This window comes from Molossus molossus, unplaced genomic scaffold, assembly GCF_014108415.1.
Source record: "Molossus molossus isolate mMolMol1 unplaced genomic scaffold, mMolMol1.p scaffold_m16_p_37, whole genome shotgun sequence".
In the NCBI taxonomy this organism is placed as follows: Eukaryota; Metazoa; Chordata; class Mammalia; order Chiroptera; family Molossidae; genus Molossus; species Molossus molossus.
This window is the reverse complement of record NW_023425374.1, coordinates 922,007-949,710: the sequence shown is the minus strand read 5'-3', so window position 1 is coordinate 949,710 and position 27,704 is coordinate 922,007. Positions and strand designations below refer to the sequence as shown.

At 42.4% G+C, this 27,704-nt stretch overlaps 1 protein-coding gene across 2 annotated transcripts; it reads left to right on the top strand.

Moving 5' to 3' along the window:
• Nucleotides 1-9,711: 9,711 nt before the first annotated feature.
• GHITM (growth hormone inducible transmembrane protein) lies at nucleotides 9,712-27,332 on the top strand. Of its 2 annotated transcripts, none has more exons than XM_036281529.1 (9): nucleotides 9,712-9,824; nucleotides 11,247-11,411; nucleotides 12,044-12,143; nucleotides 13,865-13,976; nucleotides 15,241-15,382; nucleotides 17,865-17,973; nucleotides 22,650-22,838; nucleotides 23,277-23,448; nucleotides 25,994-27,332. In XM_036281529.1, exons 2-9 carry the CDS (start codon nucleotides 11,283-11,285, stop codon nucleotides 26,076-26,078), a joined length of 1,038 nt encoding a protein of 345 aa, XP_036137422.1. In that variant the 5' UTR covers nucleotides 9,712-9,824; nucleotides 11,247-11,282; the 3' UTR covers nucleotides 26,079-27,332. The 2 variants fall into 2 exon arrangements, with proteins under 2 accessions (XP_036137422.1, XP_036137423.1); XM_036281530.1 differs by lacking the exon at nucleotides 9,712-9,824 and adding an exon at nucleotides 10,112-10,135.
• The last annotated feature ends 372 nt before the right edge of the window (nucleotides 27,333-27,704 follow it).

Sequence of the window (27,704 nt, the reverse complement as noted above, 5' to 3'; positions counted from 1 at the left end):
GCCCTTGACCCATGCACAGCATTTCATTGCATCTCTGTGAGGGCTAAACATTGAAAAATCGCCAGGAAAATAAGTACAAAAATAGATTACATTTCCCTTAGTCTGGCACTGACATTGCTCCTGTGCCCGTTGGCCTAAAGCAGATATTTCCGTTTATTCCGTTCTGGCAAGTTCAAGACATTATGACGATTTTTCTGTCAAATTTTGGACTTAATCATCATCAGTCACCTTGAAGCTTGTTCAGCTTAAACAAGTACACAGCCAAAGTTTTTCCAGCAGAACTGAGTTTATTCAGGAACAGGGAAGACTTGCAGTTCAGGACGTGCTAATAGCAAAGCACGTGCAAGTCCAGGGAAACACAGAGCCGATTCTTGTACAGAGAAAAGGAAGTTGGGAGAGCTTTTATAAACGAGTTCTTCCTTCGGGCTCTGTGATCCACACAGGGCATCAGAGTTCCTCCTTCTGGCCTCCCAAATGCATTTAAAAAAATTTTAGAGGATATTTGTTAAAGCCGGGCCAGTGAAACAAAGAAGGGCCTAGGGTAGCAGCAGCATCAGGAGAGGGACTGGGTGGGGAACAGCCCAGGTGGGGCTGCTCTGCTCACTGAGAAGTCAGAGGAAAGGGAAACTTGGGAACATGAATCAGGGCGTTAGCCTGGGAAGAGGTGCTGCTGCCCATTGCTCCCTGGTTGCAAGCCTCATAAAGTCCCTTAGAGTGTCGAGGTACATGTCTGTGGGGGAAGAGGGGGGGAAGGGAAAGGCAAAAGCATGCTCCTGGGAGGGAGAGCACACCTCCCAATTTTATTTTAAAAGGTTTCTGTTTATTAATTTTTACAAATTCAAAACCCTTCTCCTCTCCAGAGCCCCATGCAGATTGGAAACACCCACAGCAAACAAGAGGACAGGGCTGTGGCCTGCGTTCTGTCTTCATTCTACTCCCTGGTCAGTGCCCCACTCCCAGGAAACACTTTCAGCAGGACCCGGGGGAGCAGCACCCTTTAGTCACAACTTCATTTTCCTCCAGTTGCTGGAAAGATTTAACTGTTAAGATTGGCACAGCTTGGCCTCGCACCCCGACAGTCAGATGCTGGCTGTCGTGTACCATATACCACGGTCTGTTGGTGTCCATCTGGGTATCTCACACACACACACTTCTGGTGTCTCCTCACTGCTGCTGGGCAGTATCTTGAGGGTGCAAACAAACTGCCCTGTGCTCACAACCAGTCTTGGTTTATGCCTCAGGGAGTCCAGGGATCTGACAGGGCAAACTCTCAATCCAAGGAAAAACAAGGTGAAGACTTGACTCCTTCCCACATGCTTTGTTTACTGCCACTTAACAAGCATCATCTGAGAAACAGCTACCACTTGGTCGCCGACATTCAGAAACATCACCAGCCTTTCAGAGAGCAGCACCTTCCCTCTGTTGGAAGACACGTGAGCACGAGACCCAACTAGGGAGGACAGAGCAGACACCTTGCAAGTTCCCTTTTCAACTCTCACCCACACACCTTCTGATGGAAAAGTGTAGTGCGTTGGGGGTGGCATTTATTTACAAAAAGTTATGAACAAAAAAGTATTTCACCCTGGCAGGGTGTTGGTCAGTGGTTAGAGTATCGACCTGCACACCACAAGGTCACAGGTTCTATTCCTGGTCAAGGACACATGCTTGAGTTGCCGATTCAATCCCCAACCCCAGTGAGGGTTGTTGGGGTCAAGCAAGGGCCCTTTAAGAATAAGTTGGCTATACATGCAGAGCCTGTTTTCCTGCTTACAGTTTGCTGTCTGAAGGATTTTGAAATATCACCTTGAGGAACATTCCTGAGATATGGTCCCTGGTTAATGTTTGAGCAGTAAATACCTTCGATAATTGGGAATTGTCTTTCTCTGCTCATGCATCCTTTTCCCCCCTTCCTGTCTGACCTTTCCCACAAGTATATAATCTGTTACCTATCTGCAATAAAGTTGAGACTTGATCAGACTCCTGTCTTGTCTCCATTTCTCGTGTCTCTTGTCCCTCCTCATCCTCACTCCCCCTCTAGAGTCCTCGTTGTTTGACCTGCAGGACGGGTCAGAGGGTGAATAAGGGAGTCATCTAATTGAGGTGTGTCTCTTACGTCAATGTTTCTCTCTCCCCCCCTTCCACTCTCTCTAAAAATCAATGGAAAAACATCCTCGAGTGAGGATTAACAAAAAAAAGCGTGTGTGGGGGAGGGGGAGGGTTTCTATAGAAAGTAACCTTATAGGGTGATATAATCATAAATTCCTAACTGGGAAGACCATGGCATGTAACTTTTTAGTGAAAAGTTTATTTTTGCCTTAAGCAAGATCTGTGTACTGTTTTGCATGTCCAGGATAACACACCTCAATGTGTACGACCACCCTCCAGAGAGCACACGCCCATTAGCCATCTGGTAACCCAATCCCTCTGTGCTGTCTCCCACCCACATGCAGCCTTCCTTACATTCCCTCCATTTCAGTGCATGAAAGAAACTGATAAACTGTCCTTCTCCAGAACACTGAAGATCTTGCTTCTTGGCAATGTCGTTGGCTCAAATAAACAGTTATGAGAATTCTCTACAGGTCTAGACATTCTTGTGTCAATAAAGAAATAAAGTATTTTCTCTGTAGTTCCTTTCTCCTCTAGCATTCAGCCAACAGGTGGAGGATAAGGTTCTTCCGGCAGCCTGCCTTTGATAAAAACTGTGGTGTGTATACATTAGGGTTCCTGATTCATGTCTTTTTCTGTTATCTGTCCTATGTCCCAAAGCTTTAGAAGATGAAAAGTTACAATTTAACACATCCTACTAAGTTTTATTTAACGACTTCCCCCTCATCTATATATCTCCTTGTACTCTATCTCTTGGTGTAAATAATACCAGACACAATGGGTCCAAGGGCACCTGTCACTACTTAAGCCAAATTAAGTACAGACAGGGTTGAATGATATATGAGCATTTATTTCAATAAGGCCACCAGTATGGAGAAGAACAGGTCATCCTGTAAAGTCTGCCCTAACCTCGCCTATTAGTCAGGTGATTCTATAGGGATAAGAAAGAGCTGCGTGCAAGAGGGGCAGGGGGACAGGGTCACAGGGGAAGGGCCGTCAGGTCTGTGGTCCGCGTGTCTCCTTCCAAGATCCTGAAGTCCAGTAACTTGAAGTAGTTAATTTTCTATGACGTTAAAAGAGCTCTGCCTGTTCCTGGGACTGGGGAATAGTTAGCATTCCTGAAGCAAACTCCTGCAGTGGTCAGGATCCAGACACAGCAACCAAGTCAAAGTGTGCCCTATCTTTTGTTTGCTCTCAAAATGTCTTTTCTTTTTTCTTTTCTTTCTTCTTCCTCTCTCTCTCTCTCCCTCTCTCTCTCCCTCCCTCTCTCTCTCTCTCTCTCTCTCTCTGATGCTCAACTGCTGATCCAAACCAGCCAGGGCTCAAAATGTATTTCCTTTCTCAGTAATGGACCCATCAGGCTTTGAGGAATCTTACTTTGTTTATGGACCTTTTTGTCTTCTTGCAGCACATCCTCCAGTTTCCCAGGGTCTGTAAGAAACCTTATGTACAGTTCATAAGGTAAATAATCATTAGACAACTATGGTACTACTCCTATTACATGCTCTTCCCCCATCATAATTATACACCCAGTTTTACTCAATAACAGAGAGATTATCCCAGGTGCCTCCCTCATCCTTATCAGCTATTATCCAATCAGTCAGTAAGTCCTGAAAAGTCCTCCTCAGTCATACATGTCATAAGTCCCCTTCTGTCCCTCTACTTTCTGGATTCCAGCCTTCATCACCTTTTGCTTGAACAATTGCAATAAATTTCTAATTGGCTTTTCAGTCCATGAAACCTCTCCTCATCTCACACTGGAGATATCTTCCCAATGATGTAACTTTCCTGCTTCAAAACATCTGACATCTGCAGAAACAACAATACAAGCCCTAAGTCTGATAAAAGAGAACATAAAATCAGAAATCAGTATCCCTTCATGAAGAGATAAGCTTCAATTGATAAGGATCTTTAGCAAGACACATGGAATGTAAGAGGTATTTTATTTATTCAGGTACTGTGTTTTACAAATCCCTTATCTTTGTTGAAAATTATAAAATCTCTAGAGGAAAAAAAAAAAAGTATCATGAGGGAGCCAAACACAGAACCTATTTGTTAACTAAACACTTCGGGTGAAGATCTAAATTAAGATAAATGAATCATGCTGGATCTGTTGACGATCGTTAAGTGACACACTTTGCCACACAGTTTTCCTGCCACTTTCTGAGTAAAGATGGAAGAATTATGTTTTGCCAAACAGTTTTATTACCCACATAAAATGCAAACCTTTCTTTGTCAAGATTTACATGTTTAGAGAATTATCACAAGTCACAATAACAGCTTAAGACATAAGGTTCATGAATTTTACATGTTGTTAATCACCTTATCTAAAGTAGGGCAGCGGTTCTCAACCTGTGAGTCACGACCCCTCAAAATACATCCTGCTATCAGATATGTACATTACGATTCATAACAGTAGCAAAATTAGTTATAAAGTAGCAACAAAAATAATTTTATGGTTGGGGGTCACCACAACATGAGGAATTGTATTAAAGGGTCACGGCATCAGGAAGGTTGAGAACCACTGGTCTGGGGCTTAATACATCTTTGTTCTTCTTTATAACATGAATCACCACAGAGCATTTTGTCTATTTTTGTCTCCACCTGAAAGTAAGCACCTGAGGGCAAGGACTTTATTTTGCAAAGACAATTGTACTACATGTGCGTCAGTCCTTTACCTACAGTAGTCCCTCCTTATCCTCAGAAACTATGTTGCAAGACCCTCAGTGTATGCCTGATAGTACTGAGCCATATATAGCACACACACACACACATACATATACATAATATACATATGGTGGTTTCATTCCTATGATATATTAACAATTAGTAAAATAAAACAAATATAATAATATAGTACAATAAAAACTATGTAGATGTGGTCTCCCTCTCTCAAAATATCTGATAACCAAGACAACATGCATGTCACTGGGTTACCATACAAAAGACCCTAATGTTTCTCAGTACCTAAACTATGTTACAAACTGTTTGCTTACAGAAACTGAATAGAATTCCAGACTGCAAAGACCAAAGTGCCAAGCACAAAAACCAAGATGGTAATGAGGCATTGGGTGCAAAAAGGACCATGGTAAAATGGACCAAATGAAACTGAAGAATACGCCTAAAAGAATGTAATTACTTCACACCACAGCCTAAAAATACAGGAGGCTTCTTTTCAGTCAGGGAGAAGATGCTGTTAAAACATGAGTTCATTACTTGATCAGAGAATAAAGTTTTTGGTCTGTGTTACAGAACTCATTCTATCGGCACAAATGGCACTGGGCAGAAGTGTTATGGGAAAGGGGGTCTGGTCCTTAGGGGGCCTGCACAGGGCCAGCCAGTAGTGTGTGTTCTTGACTTCATTCAGGGTTTCACAACCTGAGTCCAGGTGACTTTGAGAGCACATTTATTAGAGTTGGGGTCAGTGAGACAAGGAAAGGCTTAGCATAGAAACAGCAGCAGGACTGGGCTTAGCTCTGGGAAGTCAGAGGAAAGGGGGCCTTGGAGACAGGTTCAGGGGATTAGCCTGGGATGAGCTGCTGCTGCGCACCGCTCCCTTGGTTGCAAGCCTTATGGGATCCCTACCCTTTAATACAGTTCCTCGTGTTGTGGTGACCCCCAACCATAAAATTATTTTCGTTGCTACTTCCTAACTGTAATTTTGCTACTGTTATGTATTAGGCAACCCCTGTGAAAGGGTCGTTCAACCCCCAAAGGGGTCGGGACCCACAGTTTGAGAACCACTGCCTTAGAGTTTAGGAGTTCCATGCCTGTGGGGAAAGAAAGGGAAAGGAAAGGTGCAGATGAGCTAGCTCCCAGAAGGAAGAGTACACCCTGGAACCTGCATTTTGAAGGGTTTTAAAGCCTGGGAGTTTAAAGGTCTTAAGGGAAGGCCTCAATAGAATATTCATCAGCTTTATGTTAACATGCCAAAATAACACTTATTCTCTTAACTTTATCCGTGCTTCAGTGTGGTTGGTAAATGGCACTAATTGGATTTCTGCTATTCAGCTCCCTGAAAAGGGAGATTTAAGCTATTTATCCTGTGGTGGTGGTGAAGTGTAAATCATTTACTCTTCAGTGTCCTTGGTTACAGAGGACAGAATTTTGTAATTTAGCAGATGGCTGTAAACTGCTTGGTTCTTTAACTATCTGTCTCTGTTTCCCTATTTCACTTGTCCTGGATTACTAGCCTATCTCAGAAGGACCTTGGTTTGGATCCCCGGGATGGACTGGCGTTGGGAGAGGTCCCAATAGTCTACATTCAAGATGGATTCAGAAGAACTGACACGGCAGCCTTATTCAAATTGATAACAGCTTTAATAGCATAAACTTACAAACATGGACAAAGCAGCTGCTCCCAGTGGAGGCAGTTGGGAAAAATCCACACACCTCCCAGGACAGAGTTCCTTTTTACAGAGGGTTGATGGCAAACCACATGGTGGGTAGTCCACAGGCCACCGGAAGGAGCACTGCTTTTTTAAGAGGTAACATCAGGCAGTCATTATAGTCTATACATTCATTAACCCCCTTCCCAGGGCGTGACGTCCATCTTTGGGTGGCATCCGAGCTTTCCTGGCAGTCAGCTGAGGATGAGGTTGCAGAGAGGCACAGAGAGTGCAGCAGTTCCCAGATGCCTTTGCTGAAGGAGCCACATAGCATCTCTAGAGTGAATTCCCCTACAGTCAGTAACAGATTCGCTGGATCAAAAGGGCTATTCACTTCCTGGGCAGGACAATGTAAGATTTCTTCACCCTACTCAGAATGGTGTGCAATTTGAAACTTAGTAATTGTTTATTTCTGGAACTTCCTATTTAGTATTTTTGTTGGCAGTGGTGGGAACGGCACCAGGTGATAGACTGGTGGGGTCAGAAGACTGGACCTATGTTCAACAATCTTAGTACTTGAGTTCTGGTTAGGAAAGAATTCAGACATTTAGAAAATCACACAGGTACAAGTGACTTGCAGGAGAAATGGGCTTAGGAAACAAGTTATAGAGGCAAAGGAAGGGCCCATGGAGTTTAGAAGTGAGGGAAGTAAAAGTGACCCACCTGAGGGAAAGGGGAGGGAACGGTGTGGGCATGCTCCTGGGAGGGAGCACTCTGGGTTCTCCATGCTAAGGGTTTCAAGGTGGAGAGTTTAGGGGAGGTCCCAGGGGAAGAACTCAATAGACTATTCAGCAGCTTTTCAGGTGTGTCCTTTCAGGGTCAGGGTCTCCACTGATTGACTGGTCAGTGCTATCACAGGGAGTCATTATTCAATGCAGCTGGTCCCGAGGTCAGACGTGGCATTGCCTCTCTGCAACCTCATGCTCAGCCGACTGCCAGGAAAGCTCGGATGCCACCCAAAGACGAACGTCATGCCCTGGGAAAGGAATTAATGAACGTATGGACTGTAATGAGTGCCTGATGTTACCTTTTAACTTAAAGTGGGGGAAAAAGGAGAAACATCTGTAACAAAAATAAATTAAATAAATAAATAAATAAAACCTCCCTTTTAATGGGGAAAAAAAATGTATTGATCTTGCTCTGGCTGGTTTGGCTCAGTGATTAGAGCATCGGCCCTCGGAACAAACAGTCAAGGGCATGCACCTCAGTTACGGTTTGTTCCCAGTCCTGGTCGGGGCTGTGCAGGAGGCAACCAATCAATCTCTCTCTCTCCCTCCTGCTCTATCTGAAGATAAATGAAAGAATATCCTTGGATGAGGATTTAAAAAAAAAAAAAACAGTGCTTTTTCCAGTGGCCTGTGGACTACCCACCATGTGGTTTGCCATTAACCCCCTTTAAAAAGGGACTCTGTCCTGGGAGGTGTATGTATTTTTCCTGGCTGCCACCATTGGGAGCAGCTGCTTTGTCCATGTTTGTAAGTTTATCCTATTAAAGCTCTTACAAATTTGAATAAGGCTGCCATGTCAGTTCTTCTGAACCCATTTTGAACATAGACCATTGGGGCTTTCTCCCAGCACCAACCCATCCAAGGTCCTTCTGAGAGAGGCTAAGCCAGGACAAGTGAAATAGGGAAACTGAGACAGCCTGTTAAACAACCAAGCAGTTTACAGCCATCTAATAAATCACAGGGAAGCTTTGAAACCAATAGAAAGGAGGGTATAAAATTCTTTAACCCCTACTGGGCAGGGTGCTCAGAAAGTTGAGTTGCCTGTTTGCACTTTTCGGCATGTTTATTTGTAATAAATTTGCTTACCATACTTTCTTAGTAAATGTACTTGCTTTGCTACAATGCTGCTGCTGACTCGGTCAGAAATCTTTCTTAGGAGATTGAGAAGAATAATGAGGGGACAGCACCCCCACCTTGGACTCAGAGGGCTGTCTGCTTGTATAAAGTGAGCCTTGTTACAGTGGCAAGGTTTGTGTGCCTGAGGCTTCAAAAGAAAGAAGGGCCAATATTCAACACATCACTTTGGGGTAATGAAAGGGTTACTGATCGAGAAGACCTCGCTCGAGAAGATGGGACTGTCTTACGGCTTCCACAAATCCATCTTATGAGAGCTCAAGATTCAGGCATCTTTCACTGTGAAGGAAGGCAGAAGGGGAGAGGCAAGAGGTGGGTGGAGCAGTAGACAGCTGGACAGCTGGGTGTCAAAGGGATCCAAGGCCAATCACAAAATTTCCAAATCTAAATGCCTTTGTTCCTGGTGGGTCCATTGACTCCTGATGATCTGGGTCAGGTTCTGGAAACGTCTGTAAATCTCTGAAAAACATGCATCACTCTGTCCTAGGTCCCCGCCGCTCAGCTGGCAAGGGCTGCGAGGCCTCAAGCCAAACTCCTCCAGTGAATTAGCACCAGCGCAGGCGCTGTTCGTGTGAGGCCGTCAGAGGGCACGCGCGTCTGTCACAGCCGCAGTCAAGGGTCAGTAAGTAGAGTGGAGAAAACAGAAACTTCCCTCGGATAGGAGAAGAGCTTTGCACCTCGCAGTGAACATCTCAGGGGGCAGTCCTGGGCCAGCCCGGGGTCAGCCCGGGGTCAGCCCTGGGTCACCCCGGGGCCAGTCCGGGGCCAGCCCTGGGGTCAGCCCGGGGTCAGCCCCGGGTCAGCCCGGGGTCAGCCCGGGGCCAGCCCTGGGGCAGCCGGGCGGAGGCACGCGCTGCTGCCCCGGCTGCCGGCCAAGCTGCAAACCGCGGGGCGCGCCGCGCGGAGCTCGACCCAGACCCTCCCGGGCGCCCTGCCTTCCAGCGACTCCGATCCTTTTCCGGGTCTCGGGCGCTAACCTTTGGCATCAAACCAAAGACGCCCGTGGGCGCCCGTCCGAGACTCACGTCCGCAGACCGCTGACCTCACAATACCGTCTCGAGGAGGCGACGAGAGCAAAGGCCGGAGACAGCACACACTCTCGCTCGCCCACCGCTGCTTCCCACCTGTAAACAATGTCGTCACTGCGGCGCTCCCCGCCCACGCCTAGGACGGCCCAGAACCTTCTCCGCGCACCCCCGGCAAGGGCGTTCACCGGAAGCTCCCGGCCGCCGTCCCTGGCCACGCCCCCAGCCCGAACCCCGCCTCCCTGCTGTGCCCGCCCTTCGTCAGAAAGCTCCTTATGATTGGCTGTTTGGCGTGTCCGCCGCTTCTGCGGGATTGCGTCACGCGGCGGGAGGAGGGACTGCGCGCGCGCAGACTGTGGTAGTCGGGTGGGCGTCCTGAGGGTGCGCGTCTGCGTTTCGTTGGCCCAGAACGGGAACCGCGCGGTGGAGGGGCCCGGGCTGAGGTACTGCTCTGCGGGGCGGCGGGCACCCGAGCTCCGCGGACTCCTCCCGCCGGCCCGGGGAGCCGCTGGGAGCGCCTGTGGAGGGCTGGAGGCTGCGGGCTGCGTCACAGGCGGCGCGTCGGGTTCGCCCCGCGGCGTCCCAGTGAGGGGGCGGCGGCCAGGGGCTCCGTAGCGGCCCGGGGCCCTCGCTGCCCTCTGCTCCCGGACGGCGGGCTGCTGAGTCACCGCGCCGCCGCCCCGCAGACATTGTGCTGTCGGCGCGCGTCGACCTTGGGAGGCTGGAGGCCCCGGGCTCGTGAGGGTGGCGCTGGGTGAGCCTCCGTGGGGCCCGGCGCCTGCGGGCAGAGGGCTCGGCGGCACGGACTGCGGGGGGACCGGCGGTTCCCCGGGGGACAGGCGCCCAGGGTTGTGCTCCTGGCGTAGTAGGTCCGGCGGCAGAGCTGGACGTGCGCGGAGATCGGTGTTTTAAACCAGGACCCTAACTGGGGCTGCTATTTACAAGTACATGTTCCTCCCTCCCGTTCCCAGAGGTTGCATCATTTGGGACCAGAGTAGGACTCAGGAGTCTACAGTTTAAGGTGCCTCCCAGGTGCTTTCAGTAGCTTGAATAATTTCGTGTCATCTTTTGAAAATAATTTTTGGCCTGTTTGGCGGAAATGTATGTTTGTTTCCCAGTGATGTCATCACCTTGCAGTCAATATGACCTTGACGAGTTGTTCATCTTGGATGACGTTTTTCCTCTGCTCGAAAGTCCTACTGTAGTGTTAGATTTCCCATTGAATGTTGGTGTAAGTTTTACGTCAAACCCACGTTAATAAAAGCAGTCACACGCCCGTAAATACTCTTAGAATATTAACATCCACTCTGGGTCAATCACATGACTTACATAGTCAAATGTTTTGTTATTGTGAAAACTGGTTTAAAGCTAATTGGATGATCCATCTCAGACTGGACTTTGTAGGATGATTTCTTGAATTATTAACAAGGGACTAGCAGAAGATTTATCTTTTAACATTTAAAAGCTCACTTTAGCCCTGGCCAGTTTGGCTCAGCGGTTAGAGCGTCAGCCTGCGGTCCGGAGAGACCCGGGTTCGGTTCCCGCTAAGGGCACGTACTTCGGTTGCAGTTTGTCCCCGGCCCTGGTTGGTCGTGCGGGTGGCAGCCACTCGATGTGTCTCTTCACGTCGATGTTTCTCTCTCTCTCCTTTCCTCTCTCTCCCTCCCACTCTATCTGTACAAAAAATGGAAAAATATCCTCGGGTGAGGATAAAAAATAAATAAATAAATAAATAAAATAAAAGCTCACTTTAGTCCATGTTTTCAACTAAAAAATGACTGGCCCCTTCGCGTTTCTGGACCCCCACCCCTATGTCCTTTCCTCCACTGCTTAATGGGTTACTTTCTGTCTTTGTTTCTAACTAGCATTTTAGATCTGCTTGGTAAACCTGGTGTCCCACCATGCTAGCCGCAAGACTCGTGTGTCTGCAGACACTTCCTTCAAGAGTTTTCCATCCGGGTTTCACCAAGGCCTGCCCTGTCTTGAGGAGTTCCATCAGGAAGAGTCAATGGCTTTTAACACCCAGCAGGGTAAAGGCAATCTGAGTGTTTTTATTTTATCTGTCTCTTTGGTGTGTCATTTCAGCTCTGGTTTAGGAAATAGTAAGATCTGTCAGGTAGGAGAGCCACCCATTTCCCTTGATACATAGACTTCTCCTCTGGCGTTCAGAGCAGAAGTAAAATTTCGGAATGTGAGGTAGATAAGGAAATCACAGAATCTAGAAGAGACGCTTTTCCTTTTAAAGTAACCGTCTCATTGTTGGAAGGAGTCATCCCTCCCTTTGGGTTTGTGTTAAAGAAGGAAACTTTCTTGAGCCCATTTCCCAGATGAAAAACTGTAGCTAATAATCAGTGCATGTTTTTAAAGAGTTAGTGTTTTAAATATAATTCCAGAAGTAGAAATATCTGTAGTCTATGAAATAAACAGTTCTGAAATTTACACTAGGAAGTTAAGTGGTAATGAAGTCACTTTGAAGATAGAGCACAAATAGGGTATCCATTTAAATTTTTAGGTTGGCCAACATCCTTTCATAGTGGAATTACATATATATAAAGTACCAAATGATATGGAGTTTTCTAGGATAACAAGGTCCTCTGTTTCATTTTATTGTTAACATCCTGTTTTGTTGTGGCCGGTATATGTCTGTTTTTGTGTATATCAGGAATATGCCACCAAGACAAGATTTGGGATGCGGCGTGGGAAAACTGCCCAAGAACTCAAGGAAGCAGCATTGGAACCATCGATGGAAAAAATATTTAAAAGTAGGTAATAGATTTTAATTTTTAAATGAGGTCCATAAACAGCTTCCTAAAAATATATGCAAGCTTGTGTATCTGTGCAGTCTCTGGGAATAAGGCAATCATTGTCATCATTCTCAGGGATCTGATGACCCAGAAAATATTAGTACTTCACACTGGGTTGAGTGGTTCCCAGTCATAGTTTCAAGAAAGAAAATTTTGCTTTCGCCATTTTTTTTTTAAGTATTATTAGTTAAAATGTCATTTCTAAAAGGTACAGCTTGTTGAGGAAGTTTACTTTTAGTTGCGTAGACTTTATTCAGGCATATAATATTTGTATGTGTTTCAGGTCAAGGGTAAATTGCCAAACCACAAATGTTAGTAAAAACTCAGCTGTGCAGCAAGGGTCCTGTTAACTGGCTGCCCCGTAGGGCCTCTCAGGAAGCAATGCCTTTGGTTCACAGTGGATTTAAGCTTCGCAAATTGAGAAGAGAGATTGTCAGTCTACCCAAAGCCATCAAAGAACACCACTGCTCCTTAACCTTGGAAAATGTCGATATAGTATAGTGGGAGACAGTTGTAACTGGTATCTCTCAGGGTCTTTCTAATCAGTAAATTGGCCCTAGAAACCAAATTATAATAATCCTATAGCCACAGAATAGCAACATTGTTAGTGAACAAATTTGGACAAAAGGGGCTAAGATGGTCTTTATGAGTGCTGTCATCCAGTTAGAGTTGATAAGTTGTTTCTTTTTTAGCCTGTTCCTTTAATTCAGTGGCATAAACACTGATCATATTTTTCCTTTGGTTCCTTTTTTTCTTGATTCCATATAAAACATTATCTTTATTAATGGCACTTTAGACACAATGTGATACAACTGTTAACATTTCTTTCTCATCTTTTATTTATTTATTTTTTTCTCATCTTGTAGAAAAACATACATAGCCCTGGCCAGTTTGGCTCAGCATTTAGAGCGTCATCGTCCTGTGGTCCAGAGAGACCCGGGTTCGGTTCCCGCTAAGGGCACGTACCTCGGTTGCAGCTTGTCCCCAGCTTTGGTTGGGTCATGTGGGTGGCAACCACTTGATGTGTTTCTTTCACATCAATTTCTCTCTCTCTCTCTCCCCCCCACCCCCACTCTATCTGAACAAAAAATCTCTTCGGGTGAGGATTAAAAAACAACAACAACATAGATTGATTGATTTGAGAGAGAGAGGAAGGGAGAAAGAGAAAAAAAACACATCAATTTGTTGTTCCATTTATTTATACGTTCATTGGTTGATTCTTACATGTGCCCTGACTGGGGATCAAACCCGCAACCTTGGAGTATCAGGATGATACTCTCATCAGCTGAGCTACCCAGCCAGAACTCTTTCTCATCTTTACTTTCTAAGTGTCATGAGAATACACCCCAAATTCTTATGAGTAAGATAACATACATCCCATAAGTCAGTCTCCCCACATCTACAGATGCATTTCCTCTAGTTTTCTTGGCGTGAGATTAAAGGTTAATCAAGTCTGATACTTTTTGTGCTGATAACTACATCTGTGTTTCAACAGTGTTCTTTTTCATTGGTCCCCTAATTTTAAGGCCATTTCTGTATATACTAATTATAGCTATTATAAAGAAGTATGATGTATAGTTTGATTTCCCTCATTTAAATATTGGGAAGGGTTTACCACCAGTATTTTGATTTAGTCCAAACATGGAAGTGTTAACTTGCATTTCCTCTGTGTTCCACAGTTGATCAGATGGGAAGATGGTTTATTGCTGGAGGGGCTGCTGTTGGTCTTGGAGCCTTGTGCTACTATGGCTTGGGAATGTCTAATGAGATTGGAGCAATCGAAAAGGCTGTGTAAGTACATTGTTCCCAAACTATTCCAGCCTTAAGGGCTCCAATTTTCTTCTCATTCTTACCTTTTGCCACTTTTGGAATGTTTTACATCTAATCTTCCAAAGAGCTTAATATGCATATATACACAACCAGTCGACATGGACACTAGACTAGGCTGGGGAAGGCAGGAGGGGGTGGGAGCAGGAAGGAGGGGGTCAGTGAGGAAAAAGGGGGACATCTGTAATATTTTAAACAATAAAAAAAAGTCTTCCAGCTGTGTAGAATATACATGAGTAAAGATAGAATCTCTTGTTTCCTTTACATATATTTATTCAAACCTAAATAAAATTATTTTTCCAAGGTAATACATGTTCAAGTAAGGAGAAAATGTGTTGTTCTGTGTATGAACTAAGTGCTTATATGTCTTTTTTAAAAAGTTTTAGTATGGTTGTGTTTAATTTTGAAGGAGATTTATTAAGGCATAATTTACATAAGTTTACCTATTATGAGTGTACAGTTCAGTGATTCTTGAATGAACAATTCAATGATTCTTGAATTTATAGAGTTAACTCACCACATCTCAGTTTTAGAACATTTCCATCACCCTAAAAAAGATCCCTTATGCCCAGTTGTAACCTTTCCACCCCCAACCCCAGGAAACCATTCATCTATTTTTTGTCTTTATAGGCTTACCTTTTCTGGACATTTAGTCAGAATAAAATCAAGCTGTGTGTGGTCCTTTGGGTCTGGCTTCTTTCACTTAGCATAATGTTTTTGGAGTTCAGACATTTTGTAGCATGTATAAGTATTTCAATCCTTTCTTTTTTTCCTTTATTTTTAAATTTTTTCCATCACCATTTATCCCCTCTATAGCCTCTCCCACCTTTATATGTCTTCTATCACTTACTTTAACTGTGTTTTTATTGATTTTTTTTTAGAGAAAGGAAGAGTGAGATAGAAATCGATTTGAGAGAGAAACATTGATCGGCTGCCTCCTGCACGCCCCCTATTGGGGATCAAGACTGAAACCCGGCATGTGCCCTGACTGGGAATTGAACTGGGACCTCTCAGTCTATGGCATGACATGCAATCCACTGAGCAACACCGCCCAGGCCTATCATTTACTTTTTGCAGTAACTTCAGTGTATGTATTATTTCCATGCTAAATGAAGTAAATAAGATTTAGAGCAATAAAGTGGTATTTCCCAAGGCCTCCCAGCTAGTCTGATTCAACCAAAATTCACATCCAGAATCTTATACATTAACCATATTGTGCTTTTTACAGAATTTGGCCTCAGTATGTGAAGGATAGAATACATTCTACCTATATGTACTTAGCAGGAAGTATTGGTTTAACAGCGTTGTCTGCCCTGGCAGTGAGCAGAACTCCTGTTCTCATGAACTTCATGATGAGAGGCTCTTGGGTGGTGAGTCAGTTTGTTTTTGTTCATCTTTTCTAGTTCATATCAAAAGATTAGACAAAAAATATTGGGACAGGGTGATAAATGGAAAGAATACCTTACTAATTGAACAAGTTTTTATTCAAATATATGAATCATTAGTGCAGCTGAGACAGTAGGAAGTGCACTGTGAGGCACATTGGCTGTTGCTCTTTGTTGAATATTCACTTTATTGTGGCAGAGGGTTGGAAACCAAACTTACAGGAAAGTCCTATTTATCTAGAAGCAGATATCAAAAGCCTCTATTTTATCTATTTTAGAGCAATTTACTAAAAATAAGGCAGACCAAAAACCATCTGAGAAGTCAATGGAAAAAGCCTATCACAAACAAGCAAGGGTTCTATACTGTTAAGAGTAGAACAGTACTGTAGCTATTCTGAGTTTTTGGGTCCCTATGTAAGGCATGTTGAGTGAGTGTTGCTTGTGCATTTATTTTATTAAATACCAAAAACTGATTTCAAATGTGCCTATTTTTATTCTCTGGATGAAAAAATAAGCTGGAGTATGTGGTAAAGGGTATAATCAGTTGAAAGAAGTCCCATGAAGGACAATTTTATCTCATCAGGGCCATTGAAGCCTAGCATTTTTTTTATTTTAGGAGAGGACTAGGGTAATCCAAGTTTTCAAAACAGCTTGAGCAAAGAAATAGTTATTAACAGTGACTTTACAATCCCAGTAGAGTATTTGAGGGCTGGAGTGTGAAGAAGGGCGTGTGTGATTGCCAAGCTCAGGAGTGAGAGGATATTGTAGGTTCTGAAACAGAAAAAGTCTGAAGGGTGTTTGAGTGTTAAGAACTAACGTGGAAGAGACAAGCTGGCTGTGCAAGATCTGAGACAGGGATGACAAGGTGAACTAGAGCAATGAGTGTGAGGCTGGGTGGGAAGGGATGGTGGGAGAGTTTATGTGATGGGTACAGGTTTCCCATGGCAAATGGGAAACCCACAGGTAACCCAAATCCATCTAACTCCAAGTCTGTAATATTTTAGCTATATTATACATTCCAAAAGGAGAATCACAGTAGCCTAGCCATTGGGACAGTCCAGTATTCTTAGGGTATTGCTTCTCAGGTGAGTATCATGAATTGCCTAGCCTAGAGGTTCATGAAGACACAGAACTAACCTGGTGCATTCTCACCAGGAATGTTAGTCTTAATCAGTAGTAAATAATTTAAAACAGTGCTTTTTGTAATAAAGCAAACATGACTGTATGAAGAAGATTAAAATATACAAAAGAGTTTAGCCCTAAAATAAGATTTCAAAGAAGTTTTGTGCATGGGTCATATTCTCAACTCCCTTGGGCATAAGATCACTCTCATGTGATGTTGCTCTCCTAATTAAGTAAAATAGTTTGAAAAGCCAGACAGATGCCACAGCAATGGAGATGTACCCTTTTTTGAGAAGGGGGTGGTGACAGACACACAGATAATGTCAAAGTTTGTACTAAGTATTTTTGGAACAGGAGAGTCATCTGACACTTTTGGGCAGCCAGGGACCTACCATGAAAACTTCCCAGACGAGGAGGAAGTCCTGGGATAAGTCAGACAGGCAGGAAGGAGTTCCTCGGTACAGTGAACAGGATGGAAGGGCGTGGGCCCGAGGCACGTGTGTAGCCCTGCCTGGCCGTGCAATTGTGGTAGAGAGCGGAACTGGATCACGAAGGACCTTGAAAGAAAAAAAACGTAGTTGTGATAAATAACCTGAAAATGCTTTGCACAGAGTTATATGAAGTATTGTTTAGTAACTGTTTGACCATAGGAAAATGGTAGACTAGAACCCAGCATGCTTTTCTGTGTTTCTGTGAATGAAAACAGCAGAGGTTGCACTCTAAATTTCCTGAAAATTTGTTACCGTTTTTTTTCCATTACCTGTGTTTCTTCCTCATTACGTACATAAGGAATCTTTAGATGTTGTAGCAGTGGGAATGTAAGGCAGAGAAAAGGGAAGAGTACCAAGTCAGCCAGAAAATTGAAAGGATAGAAACTCTTATTTCTCATTTTTTTCCATGTGCTTTTATTTTTCAGGGTTTTTTTTAAGCAGGTAGAGTTCAAGACAATGTGCTATATGTATGCTAACTGGTATATCGTGACTCATTTTTTAAATGCTATTTGTGCTATACTATTATTAAAAATAATTATTCTGAGATTTTAAAGGGATTTTTAAAAATCTTCGTCTAAAAAGAATTTTTAAAAGGTGATGTTATTAGTCAAATCTTAACTCACTCACTTAAAGCTGTCTGCAAAAGTATGAATGGCAGTAGGGGCCCTCTTACTAAATTGGCCAAACTGAAATAAAGGCCTTTAATGTGTTGGAAAAAATACAGGATTCCAGTTATTAGCCTTTATCTTTGTAAATGTGGTTTATTGGAAGGACAACTGAAATTAGAACTTGTGGTTGTCTGATTTGTAGTTGTATAGGAATGGACTCTTCTTATAACAATGTGTATCTTTCAGACAATTGGTGCAACCTTTGCAGCCATGATTGGAGCTGGAATGTTGGTCCGATCAATACCATATGACCAGAGCCCAGGCCCAAAGCATCTTGCTTGGTTACTACATTCTGGTATGTTCTAATTTTCAATTGTTTTTAAATAAATCTTAAATACTTCTTGATGGCTCTTCACAATTATAAATGCTTTGTACATAATTTAAGCCTCAGGAGGATTTCAAACCCGATACATACACATCACTTAAGAATTGTTTATGGTGTGTATCTTTAAAAAAAATAAAAATGGTGCCCGGCTTGTGTGGCTCACTGGTTGAGCATTGACCCTTTCACCAAAAGGTCGCCAGTTCGATTCCTGGTCAGGCCACATGCCCAGGTTGTGGGCCAAATCCCCAGTGCGGGGCATGCAGGAGGCGGACAACGTTCTCTGTCATTGATGTGTCTACCTCTCTCCTTCTCCCTTCCTCTCTCTCTCAAATCAATAAAGAAAAGAAAAAAAAATTTTTTTTAATAAAATAAAAATGGTGAAAAGGAGGTAAGACATGTGACAGAATAGGAGAGGAGGTTTTTGCAGTGCGGCATTTGGAGAGAGCAGCCAAGAATTTCTTGGAATTGCACATTTGTGTCTGATGCGTCTAGCTGGGTCAGTGTTAAGATAGTTCTTGGCACAAGGTTGTGTTGGGCAGGGCAAAGGCTGTTCAACGCTGCTATTGCAGGACAGTTTTTATATCCTTTTAGGTATATGTTATGAGTTTTTCCTTAATTGTTGCAAGTCAAATATTTGAAAGTTCAGACAAAGTTTTCCACCTTAAGTATCCCAGGATATTCTGTCTCTGGGTTGAATAAAGAACCAACCAGACCCAGAAAGAAAAATGTTTCTTAGATGCATGTTCTCTACCACAAGACAAGACATTTTATAAGCATGTCCTTGAAACCTCCAGGGAGACAGAGTCTGAAAAATTCTAATTGTTAGTAAATGGAAATTAGGTTTTTGGCAATCAGTAGCATCTCTGGTGTAAAATAGGTCATTTATATTATTCATGTGCTAACTTTATTTTGGTAATATGAGACAGCATGATTTCCTAACCTTGGTTTTCAAGTCTCTCTTAGGTGTCATGTTGTTTAGTCATGGATGTTCTCCATGGAGCTTTGCAGGACCACATTTGTGGTTCAGAGGGAGATGGTTCCTCTAGTACCAATAACCTGCTTTTAAGGAAAAAAAATTATTTAGAATCATAGTATGTGCATTTGCTAAAAATGTATCCTTTCATTGAAACACGAGAATCCTCACTGTCTGGATTATAGTAAATGGCCACTGAGTAGAGTTCTGCACCTGTTTCCCATTTTAGACAGTGAGTTCCTTGAGAAAACAAGTTCAGTGTCTCTTTGTCTGGTAAATAGTAGATACTGAATTAAAATAGCTATGTAGCCCCAGCCAGTTTGGCTCAGCGGTTGGAGCGTCGGCCTGCAGACCAGAGAGTCCTGGGTTCGGTTCCCGCTAGGGGCACATACAAAAAAAAAAAAAAAAATAGCTATGTAGTTTTAATTCAAAGTTAGAGTAAGTATTTCTACCTGGGTTTCTTAGAAAATGCCTTTTAATCTGATATCATTGTAGCACATAAATTACTTCAGTTGAGTATTTTATGTGTGTGGTGGGGGTGGGCCCCAGGACTACCAGTTCATTCAGTGGTGGGTCTGTATTCAGAGGTAAAGTTCATTACTCCAAAGGCTGCATGGCTGGATCAGCACAGGGAAAGATGCAGGCAGAGTCTGGGGTCTGGAGAGAGGCGCACACAGTCTGTCGGTGCCCTCCTTCCTGGGGGTCAACACAGAAAGTGCAGCTACATCTGTGACTTTTCTGCCCAGGGAAGCCCAGTGGAAACTCAGTGTCCAAGGTTTTTATTGAAAGCTGATCACCCCCTGGCAGCTGTCAAAAACCAGACCCCCTGAAGGAAAGCAGGTCTTCAGCATAAGTCTCAGTGTTTGCACAGAGAGCCTGACCCTGCCAGTTAGAGAATGTCAGGTGCAAGTCCTCAGATCAGGTCAGAGTCAGGGACTGGCCGGCAAGCAGGCCTTTGCAGAGTTGATCTGATAGGCGGATGTGTTGCAAAATTATTGCCACCATAGCACTAAATGACACTTTCATTTTATACTTACCTTTTTTTTCTGTTGAGCGTATTTAAGATCTACTTTTTAGCAACATTCAAGTGTATGGTGCGGTATTATTAGCTTTAATTACTGTCAGAAATTTAGACATAACAAGTAAAACCTATGGATTACTGAAATAATAATTAGTAAAAGTTTGTTATACACACACCAAAAGGACAGTCTGCAGACTGGGAACACTTACCCAGAAATATGGAATGAGACTCGGGTATATTGTTATAAAGCAACTTATGTAGTAAGACAGCAGTGGCTAGTGGTTCCTTACAGTGATTGGTTATAATAGAATTTTCTGTGGATGCCTCATGTCAACCTTGGGAGACAGTTCGGATTTTGCTTATGGTTTCCAGAGGCATAAGCAAGAAATTATCCGGGTCAAGTTAGTCTTGCAAAGTAAATCAAATCGAGCTTTATTTGCATGACTAAGCTGGTTTTGTCTGCACAGGGAGAGCTAGTGCTGGTCTCCATCTGTTTATTTATGTCACTACTCTGCACTTTAGATCCTCATATGTGTTCACCTTATAACTGGAAGTTTATACCCTGATGAGTATCTCCCCATTTCCCTCATCCCCTCCCAACTCTAGTAAGCACCACTGTACTCTGTTTCTCTGAGTTTGACTTTTTTAGATTCCACATGTAAGTGAGGTCATAGGGTATTTGTCTTTCTCTGTCTTGATTTATTTCACTTAACATAATGCCTTTAGGGTCCATCTGTATTGTCAGAAATGGCAAGATTTTATTTTTTTAAGGCTGAACAATACTCCGTTGTATATGTAAATACCCCATTTTACCCATTTATCCATGGGTGGACACTTGTTTTTTTTCACATCTTAACCACTGAGTAACACTGCAGTGAACACAGACACGTGGCCCCTTCTGTGAGGTCCGGGTTTTTATTGATCTTGGTGTGAACCCAGAAGTGGGACTGCCGGGCCGTACTGTGTTCCAGCGTTACTTTTTTGAAGAACCTCCACATTTGTTTTCCGTAGTGGCTGCACCAGTTTGCATTTGAATGCCAGTTTTAACTCACAATAATAACGAACTATCCACGTTAGCTTTATCATTGATATGTCCTTAAGCAGCAAACATCTATCACCACTTAAGATTTTTATTAGAAGGTATCACTGAAAAATCTCTGAATACGTCTCCTTAAAAGTTTTGAAAAAAACGTTGCTGTTAAATGCAAAACTAATGGGAATCCTAGCAGAAATGTACAGAGGAATTGTATCTAGTGTCTTTCCTAGACCAACAAATATTTTTAAATTATCATCATGAAATACAGTTAATTCTCTTACAGTTTGATCTAGAAACGTTATTCTCACAAAAGAAACACACTAGTATTGACATTTAGTATGAAGACAGCTCTGTGCTTATTCCATGAGTTCAACTGTGTACTTTCAATGTTTAAGAAAAGGGTAACTTGTTCTACTGACCACTGAAATCCTGCCTTATCTAAGATTAATGTTTAGTGGAGCTCTAATTACCTTTGTTAATTATATTGGTAACTTTCACTGTAGTATTTATGAGGATGTTTATAAATATCTGACAACTTAAGTTATTTTTTACAAGTTGAGATAACATTCCCTATTACACATTGTAACAGCAGTGTCTGTCCTTGAAGTTTCTACATTTAACACATTGTTAACCGCTCACGCTCACGAGTTAACTCAGAAGTTTCTCGGTTTGTTGATATTGATGGGAGGGGAAAAAATCACATTGGAGGGTTTACTGGTCAAGGACCCTTTGGTTGAAGCTCCAATATTTTCTAAAACTATAAGCAGAATGGCATTCGAGGAAATTCTTACATTTTTCTGTCTTAGTGATAATTCACAAAATACATCTAATGAAGACTGTATAGAATTAGGCCTCTTTAGGATTACTTTCTTCCAAAATTTTAGTCTTTGTACCTAAGCAGGAGTTGTCCCTAGATGAAAGTGCAGCGAAACCAGATATATTTGCAAACGTTGCGTACCATTACATGTAGGTGATCGCCATCCAGTACGCCACACCAAAAATATTACTAAAATATATAATATGTATAAAATATAATTGGCAGATATGTACAAAGTTTCATTTAAATTCATTATGTATAAGTAAACTATACTGAAGTTTATTTAGATTGTTTCACTTTCATACTCAAAAAAATTGCTGGTGACATGCGATAACTTCTACATAAAATTGCCAGTCAACAATAAGATTAGCATAATATACTTATTTTCTCATTTTACTTTGTTTCATTTTGGCAGCAGTAGGTTTGACCTTGAATTAATCATTTTAAGTCTTTTTATCTTAGTTCTTACATATACGATGAATATTGTTATAAAAAAATAAAATTAGGTTCAGATACCAAATAATGAATTACACAGAATTTGACCACGTTACTAAAATTTTAAATTACTGTTTATACTTGTGAGTTGTGGCTGTTTGAGTAGGAATAGTATTACTGTTGTGACTTTAGAATCTGGATAACCTCAAGTTTTATTGTAGAATTTTGAGGGTAGTATTACCTAAATAAGAAGAGTTTTTGTATCATACTGTTCAATAATATGTTCAAATAGCATGTTAGCCAGAAGTGGCGTTTTCCCTTTGGTTGTTACTTAGTAAAAAGTGACCACATGCTCTTTCTCCAGGTGTGATGGGCACAGTGGTGGCTCCTCTGACAGTCTTAGGGGGGCCTCTTCTCATCAGAGCTGCATGGTACACGGCAGGCATCGTGGGAGGCCTCTCCACAGTGGCCATGTGTGCGCCCAGTGAGAAGTTTCTGAACATGGGAGCTCCCCTGGGAGTGGGCCTGGGCCTCGTCTTTGTGTCCTCACTGGGTAAGCCACTGCGCTTTGACCCTTGGGTCTTGGTTCTAGATGTGCCACAGTCATCTTATGTGCTCGGGTATCCTACTGGAGGGAAATACTTAGTCATTTTTAAAAGTTGTTTAAAAGATACATGCTAGTTAGACTGGATTTTCTTATTTGGCATCATGGAAAACCATTACTGTCGGTTGTACCAAGTGCATCTTCCATGGCCTGGAGACATGAGAAGCGCTCTGAGGCAGCAGCTTTCCTGCATGTGGGCGCGGGGCCTTTGCAGAAACGAGTGTCATGAGTTTGAATTGAATGTACATAAGAGTAGACCGTGCTTATACTCAGATGTTTTCTTCTCTGTGCAGTCTACCAAAGAAAAATTTAAGTAACATTAATTACAAATCCGATTATAGAACAGTCCCTTTTTTAAAAAGAACTTTTTTCCCATTTTGATTTCAGGATCTATGTTTCTTCCACCTACTTCTGTGGCTGGTGCCACTCTGTACTCGGTGGCCATCTATGGTGGGCTAGCGCTTTTCAGCATGTTCCTTCTGTATGACACACAGAAAGTGATCAAGCGGGCAGAAGTAGTGCCAGTATATGGAGTTCATAAATATGATCCCATCAATTCGTAAGTAGACTTGGATGTCTTTGTTACATAAAGACATTGGTTTTATTTTGTCCTGTTTTGTTTTATGTCTGGATTCATTTCTTAGGGCTGCTGTAACAAATTATATAAACTGGGTGATTTAAAACAACAGGAATTTATTCTCTTGCAATTCTGGAGGCCAGAAGTCTGAAATCACGGTGTCATCGGGGTTTGAGCCTTCAGAGGTCTCTAAGAGAGAAGCTGTTGCACCCTCCTAGCTTCTTACTCGAGCCAGCATGCCTCGGCTTGTAGGTGCATCTCTGATCCCTGCCGCTGTCTTCGCTGCCGTTCTCCCTGTGTCTGTCTCCTCTTCTCACAAGAACAGGGGTCGTGTTAGGTTGAGACCCACCATGCTCCACTCTTCATTGTAACTCACGCCTTAATTACGTCTACAAAGATCTGTTCCCCAGTAAGGTCACCTTCACAGGTAACCAAGGGTAAGGGTTAGGATTTCAACATATCTTTTTAACTCAACCCACAATAATGGCTTCATTGAATTTTACTACTTTATTTCTATTGCTGTTTGGTCTGTTGTCTCTCTAGTATCCATAGAAATGTGATTGCATTACTCAGTAATGTTTAGGTATTTATTCAGTTAATTCAGAATATTTTTAATTAGCATTATGGTACTCTTCTTGGTCGATTAATTTTTATATTTAACAGACTTTAGAACCGAAGAAAAGATGTCTTAGGTATTCATTGGAAAGTGTAAATAATTGACTTGAAGTGTTTAATAGAAAAGTTTATTTCATTAAACATTGGAATTTCATTTTGGAGATACTCAAATTTAACTGATAATAACACTTTTCTTTTCTTGGCTTCTCACCAAAGTAAGTTCTTTTATTTAAACAATTTTTTTGAGTTTCCTGGTGTTACCACATTTTAAAAAGTAATTTCTTTTTTAATTATATTTATTGGGGTGATATTGGTTAATAGGATCACATAAGTTTCAAGTGTACATTCATTTCTATGATTCATGGTCTGTTTATTGCATTGTGTGCCCACCACCCAAAGATCATTTTCCACCACCATATATTTGGGTGCCTTCACCCTCTACTACCCCCTTCCCTCTGGTAACCACCACATTGTGGTCTGTTTGTCTCTCTGAGCTTCTGAGTTTCAATTTTATATCCCACATATTAGTGAAATCACATGGTTCTTTGCTTTTTCTGATGGACTTATCTCACTTAGTGTGATGTCAGGTCCATCCGTGTTGTCACAAGTGGCAATATTTTATCCTTTCTTAGGGCTGAGGAGAATTTTATTGTGTATATGTACCACATCTTTGTCTAATCCTCTGTCATAATAGGACACTGTGGTCTCTGTGTCGTGGCTACCGTCAGTAATGCTGTAGTGAACAGAGTGGTGCATACATCTTTGCAAATACGTGTTTTTGAGTTTTTCGGGTAGATACCCGGAAGAGAGGGATCGCTGGGTCATATGTAACTGTATTCTTAATTTTTGAGAAACTGCCATACTGTTTTCCATGTGGCTGTACATTCTTACCAGCAGTGAGTTGAGGGTTCCTTTTTCTCCACAATGACTCCAACACTTGTCATTACCTGTATGTTGATAACAGCCATTCTGACAGGTGCGAGGATGTGGTTGTGACTTGATTTCCCTGACAACTAGTGACATTGAGCATCTTTTCATGTATCTTTGGCCATTTGTATGTTTTCTTGGGAGAGATGTCTGTTCAGGACCCTCTGCCCATTTTTTAATTGGATTGTTGTCTAGTGTCCCATGTACAAAAGTTAATTCAAAATGGATCTAAAACCTAAATATAATATCTGAAACGATGAAGTACATAGAAGAAAACAAGTGCCAAACTCAAGAACCTTGGTCATGGAGAACATTTTAGGAATTTGACCCCAAAGGGAAGGCAAGTAAAGGCAAAGGAAAAGAATGGGCTCTGTCTCATGGAGATGCTTCCGCACAGCACGAGAAACCAGCAACACAAACAGCAGCCAGCCAAGTGGGCCATGATGTTTGCAAACAACAGCTCGACAAGGGCTTATATTCAAAATATAAAAACCTCATACAACTCTATTTTTCTTTCTTTAAAAAGTTAATGATTTTTAAAATGCTGCTGTAATGCTTACAGATTTGTAACTGTGTTTGGGTGAAGTGGGGTGGGATGTTCAGGGGGCATATGATATTTTAAAATAGCAGATTTGTGTGTAACACAGTTTTGTAAAGGTGTTTCTTTGGGTTTGGTTTTTGATTCTTGAGTTGCCCAGCACCCATTTCCCCCATAAGATACTGTACTCACAGCAGGGTGTTAGAGGGGAAAGGAATGATTTTTAAACTGCCCTTTACATTTAAAAGATTAATCTGCCAGAAGGAAATCTTGACTGTTTTCTCGGCTAGGACTCCCTTAGTTGGCATCTTGTTTTAAAATTCCCATCTGACATACCTAGGACAAATAATTAATATTGCTTTTTCTTCTTTTCTAGCTTAAGAAATAGTTTATATCATTGTTACTAGAATCACATCATGTTTAAATGGGCATTATTTTCTTCTCTAGGATGATGGGGATCTACATGGACACACTGAATATATTTATGCGAGTTGCCACCATTCTGGCGACTGGAGGCAATAGGAAGAAGTAAAGTGACTCAGCTCCTGCGTCTTCAGTGCGCCAGACCCGTGCTCGTCTCGGGCAGGTGTTCATTCAACAGTTTGTTCAAGCAGCTTCCATTGAAGTTTAGAAGATAAGAACTTGTCCACATGTCTGAAATGTCCCAGTAATGTGATGCTTGAGGTCTGCTTTTTCTTCTGGAGAATAAATTCAGTAGCTCTCTGCCAAATAAGCTCACACAAGTTCAATTCTCATTTTTGAGTAATTCTGAAACATTCTCATGAATGCAAAAACTGAGGTTTGTGTTGTGAGAATTTAAGTATTTTATCTTTTAATTTTCTTTTTTTTTTTTTTTGGTTAAGTGAAAATTAGCAAACTTGTTTACCTGTATATACTTTGGAGTGCAGAAATGTAAGTGATGTTGAGATTTGGAAGAGGGACCAGAGAGAAGTGAAGGGTCACCTGCCTTCTTTCCTTGAGTACCGAGCTCAGGACTTGCTGTTTGGAAACAAGTCATCACTTTTTGCATTTGTCTGCTGACCTTCCCAGAAGCAGTGAGAGTACAATACAGACACAGGTGATGCGCCTTCCTGCGTTCCTTCCGTTCTCTAGCAGTGAGAGGTGACCAGGTGTGACCCCTCATATGGGACATTGTTAGGACACCCCAGAGTTTCCGTCATGGACAATTCCTGGCACGTGTGTATGTGCAGGTTCTACTTTTAAATATTCTAGAACAAAATATTCCTTAAAATACCTTCTCAGTATAAAATAGTCAAAGTATACAAACAGTAGTTCATAATTGCTAAATATTTGCATATTTATTGAAACATTTAAAGAATATGCGCTTGCTCTTCTCACCTCTCCGACCTCTGGAGCTGTATCAGAAAAGCCTGCCTGTGGCTCACTCGGTGAGAGCAGTTCCCCTGGGACCCGGCTGCTCGTTCCCTCTCGGATGAAGCACTGAGAAGGGGGAGCAGCTGCTTTTCTTCGTGGACTGTGTCAGTCAGAACTGTGATGGGCAGACACTTCATTAGAGTGTCCTGTAGCAGAATTTTCCCTTTCTCCTGCAGAGACCATTACTTAGCTCTCTTGTGACATTTGTAAGTTTTTTGTTAACAGAAAGAGTTATTTTTGGAAGTTCTTAATGAGTGAAATAGTGTGTATGATTACTGAGATGACTGCTGTTTTTGACAAGAGTTTATTACAGTAATCCAGAAATAACTATTCTGACCACTTCAGATTACATAGGATGCTTATTTTTTAATTATTAAAGGTTCCAGCAAGATGGTGATTGGTCTGTAATTCTTCAGCTGAGCCATATGCGTACTATTTGAATAGGGGAGTTGTTCAAGAAAGCAGCTCATTCTCTTACCGACACAGTGTGTCTAGTGCTTTGTGGCTGTGACCATGTGCTCGCAGCTAGACTGCCTTTATCTGACCCAGCTCTCCCACGTGTTCCCACTACTTGACTTCTCTGCCCTCTTCTCATCTGGAGACGGAGATGATAGCACCTGCCTGCAGGTGGGAAGTGCTGCTGCTCAGTGAGTTGCAGCCGTTGCTGGTTTGTTTGGGGATTTGTTTTTTTTCCCCAAGAAAAATCTAATTGCCAGATTTCTGTTTTTGTCCCTTACTTTAGTTCCTATACAATGTTAGTGTA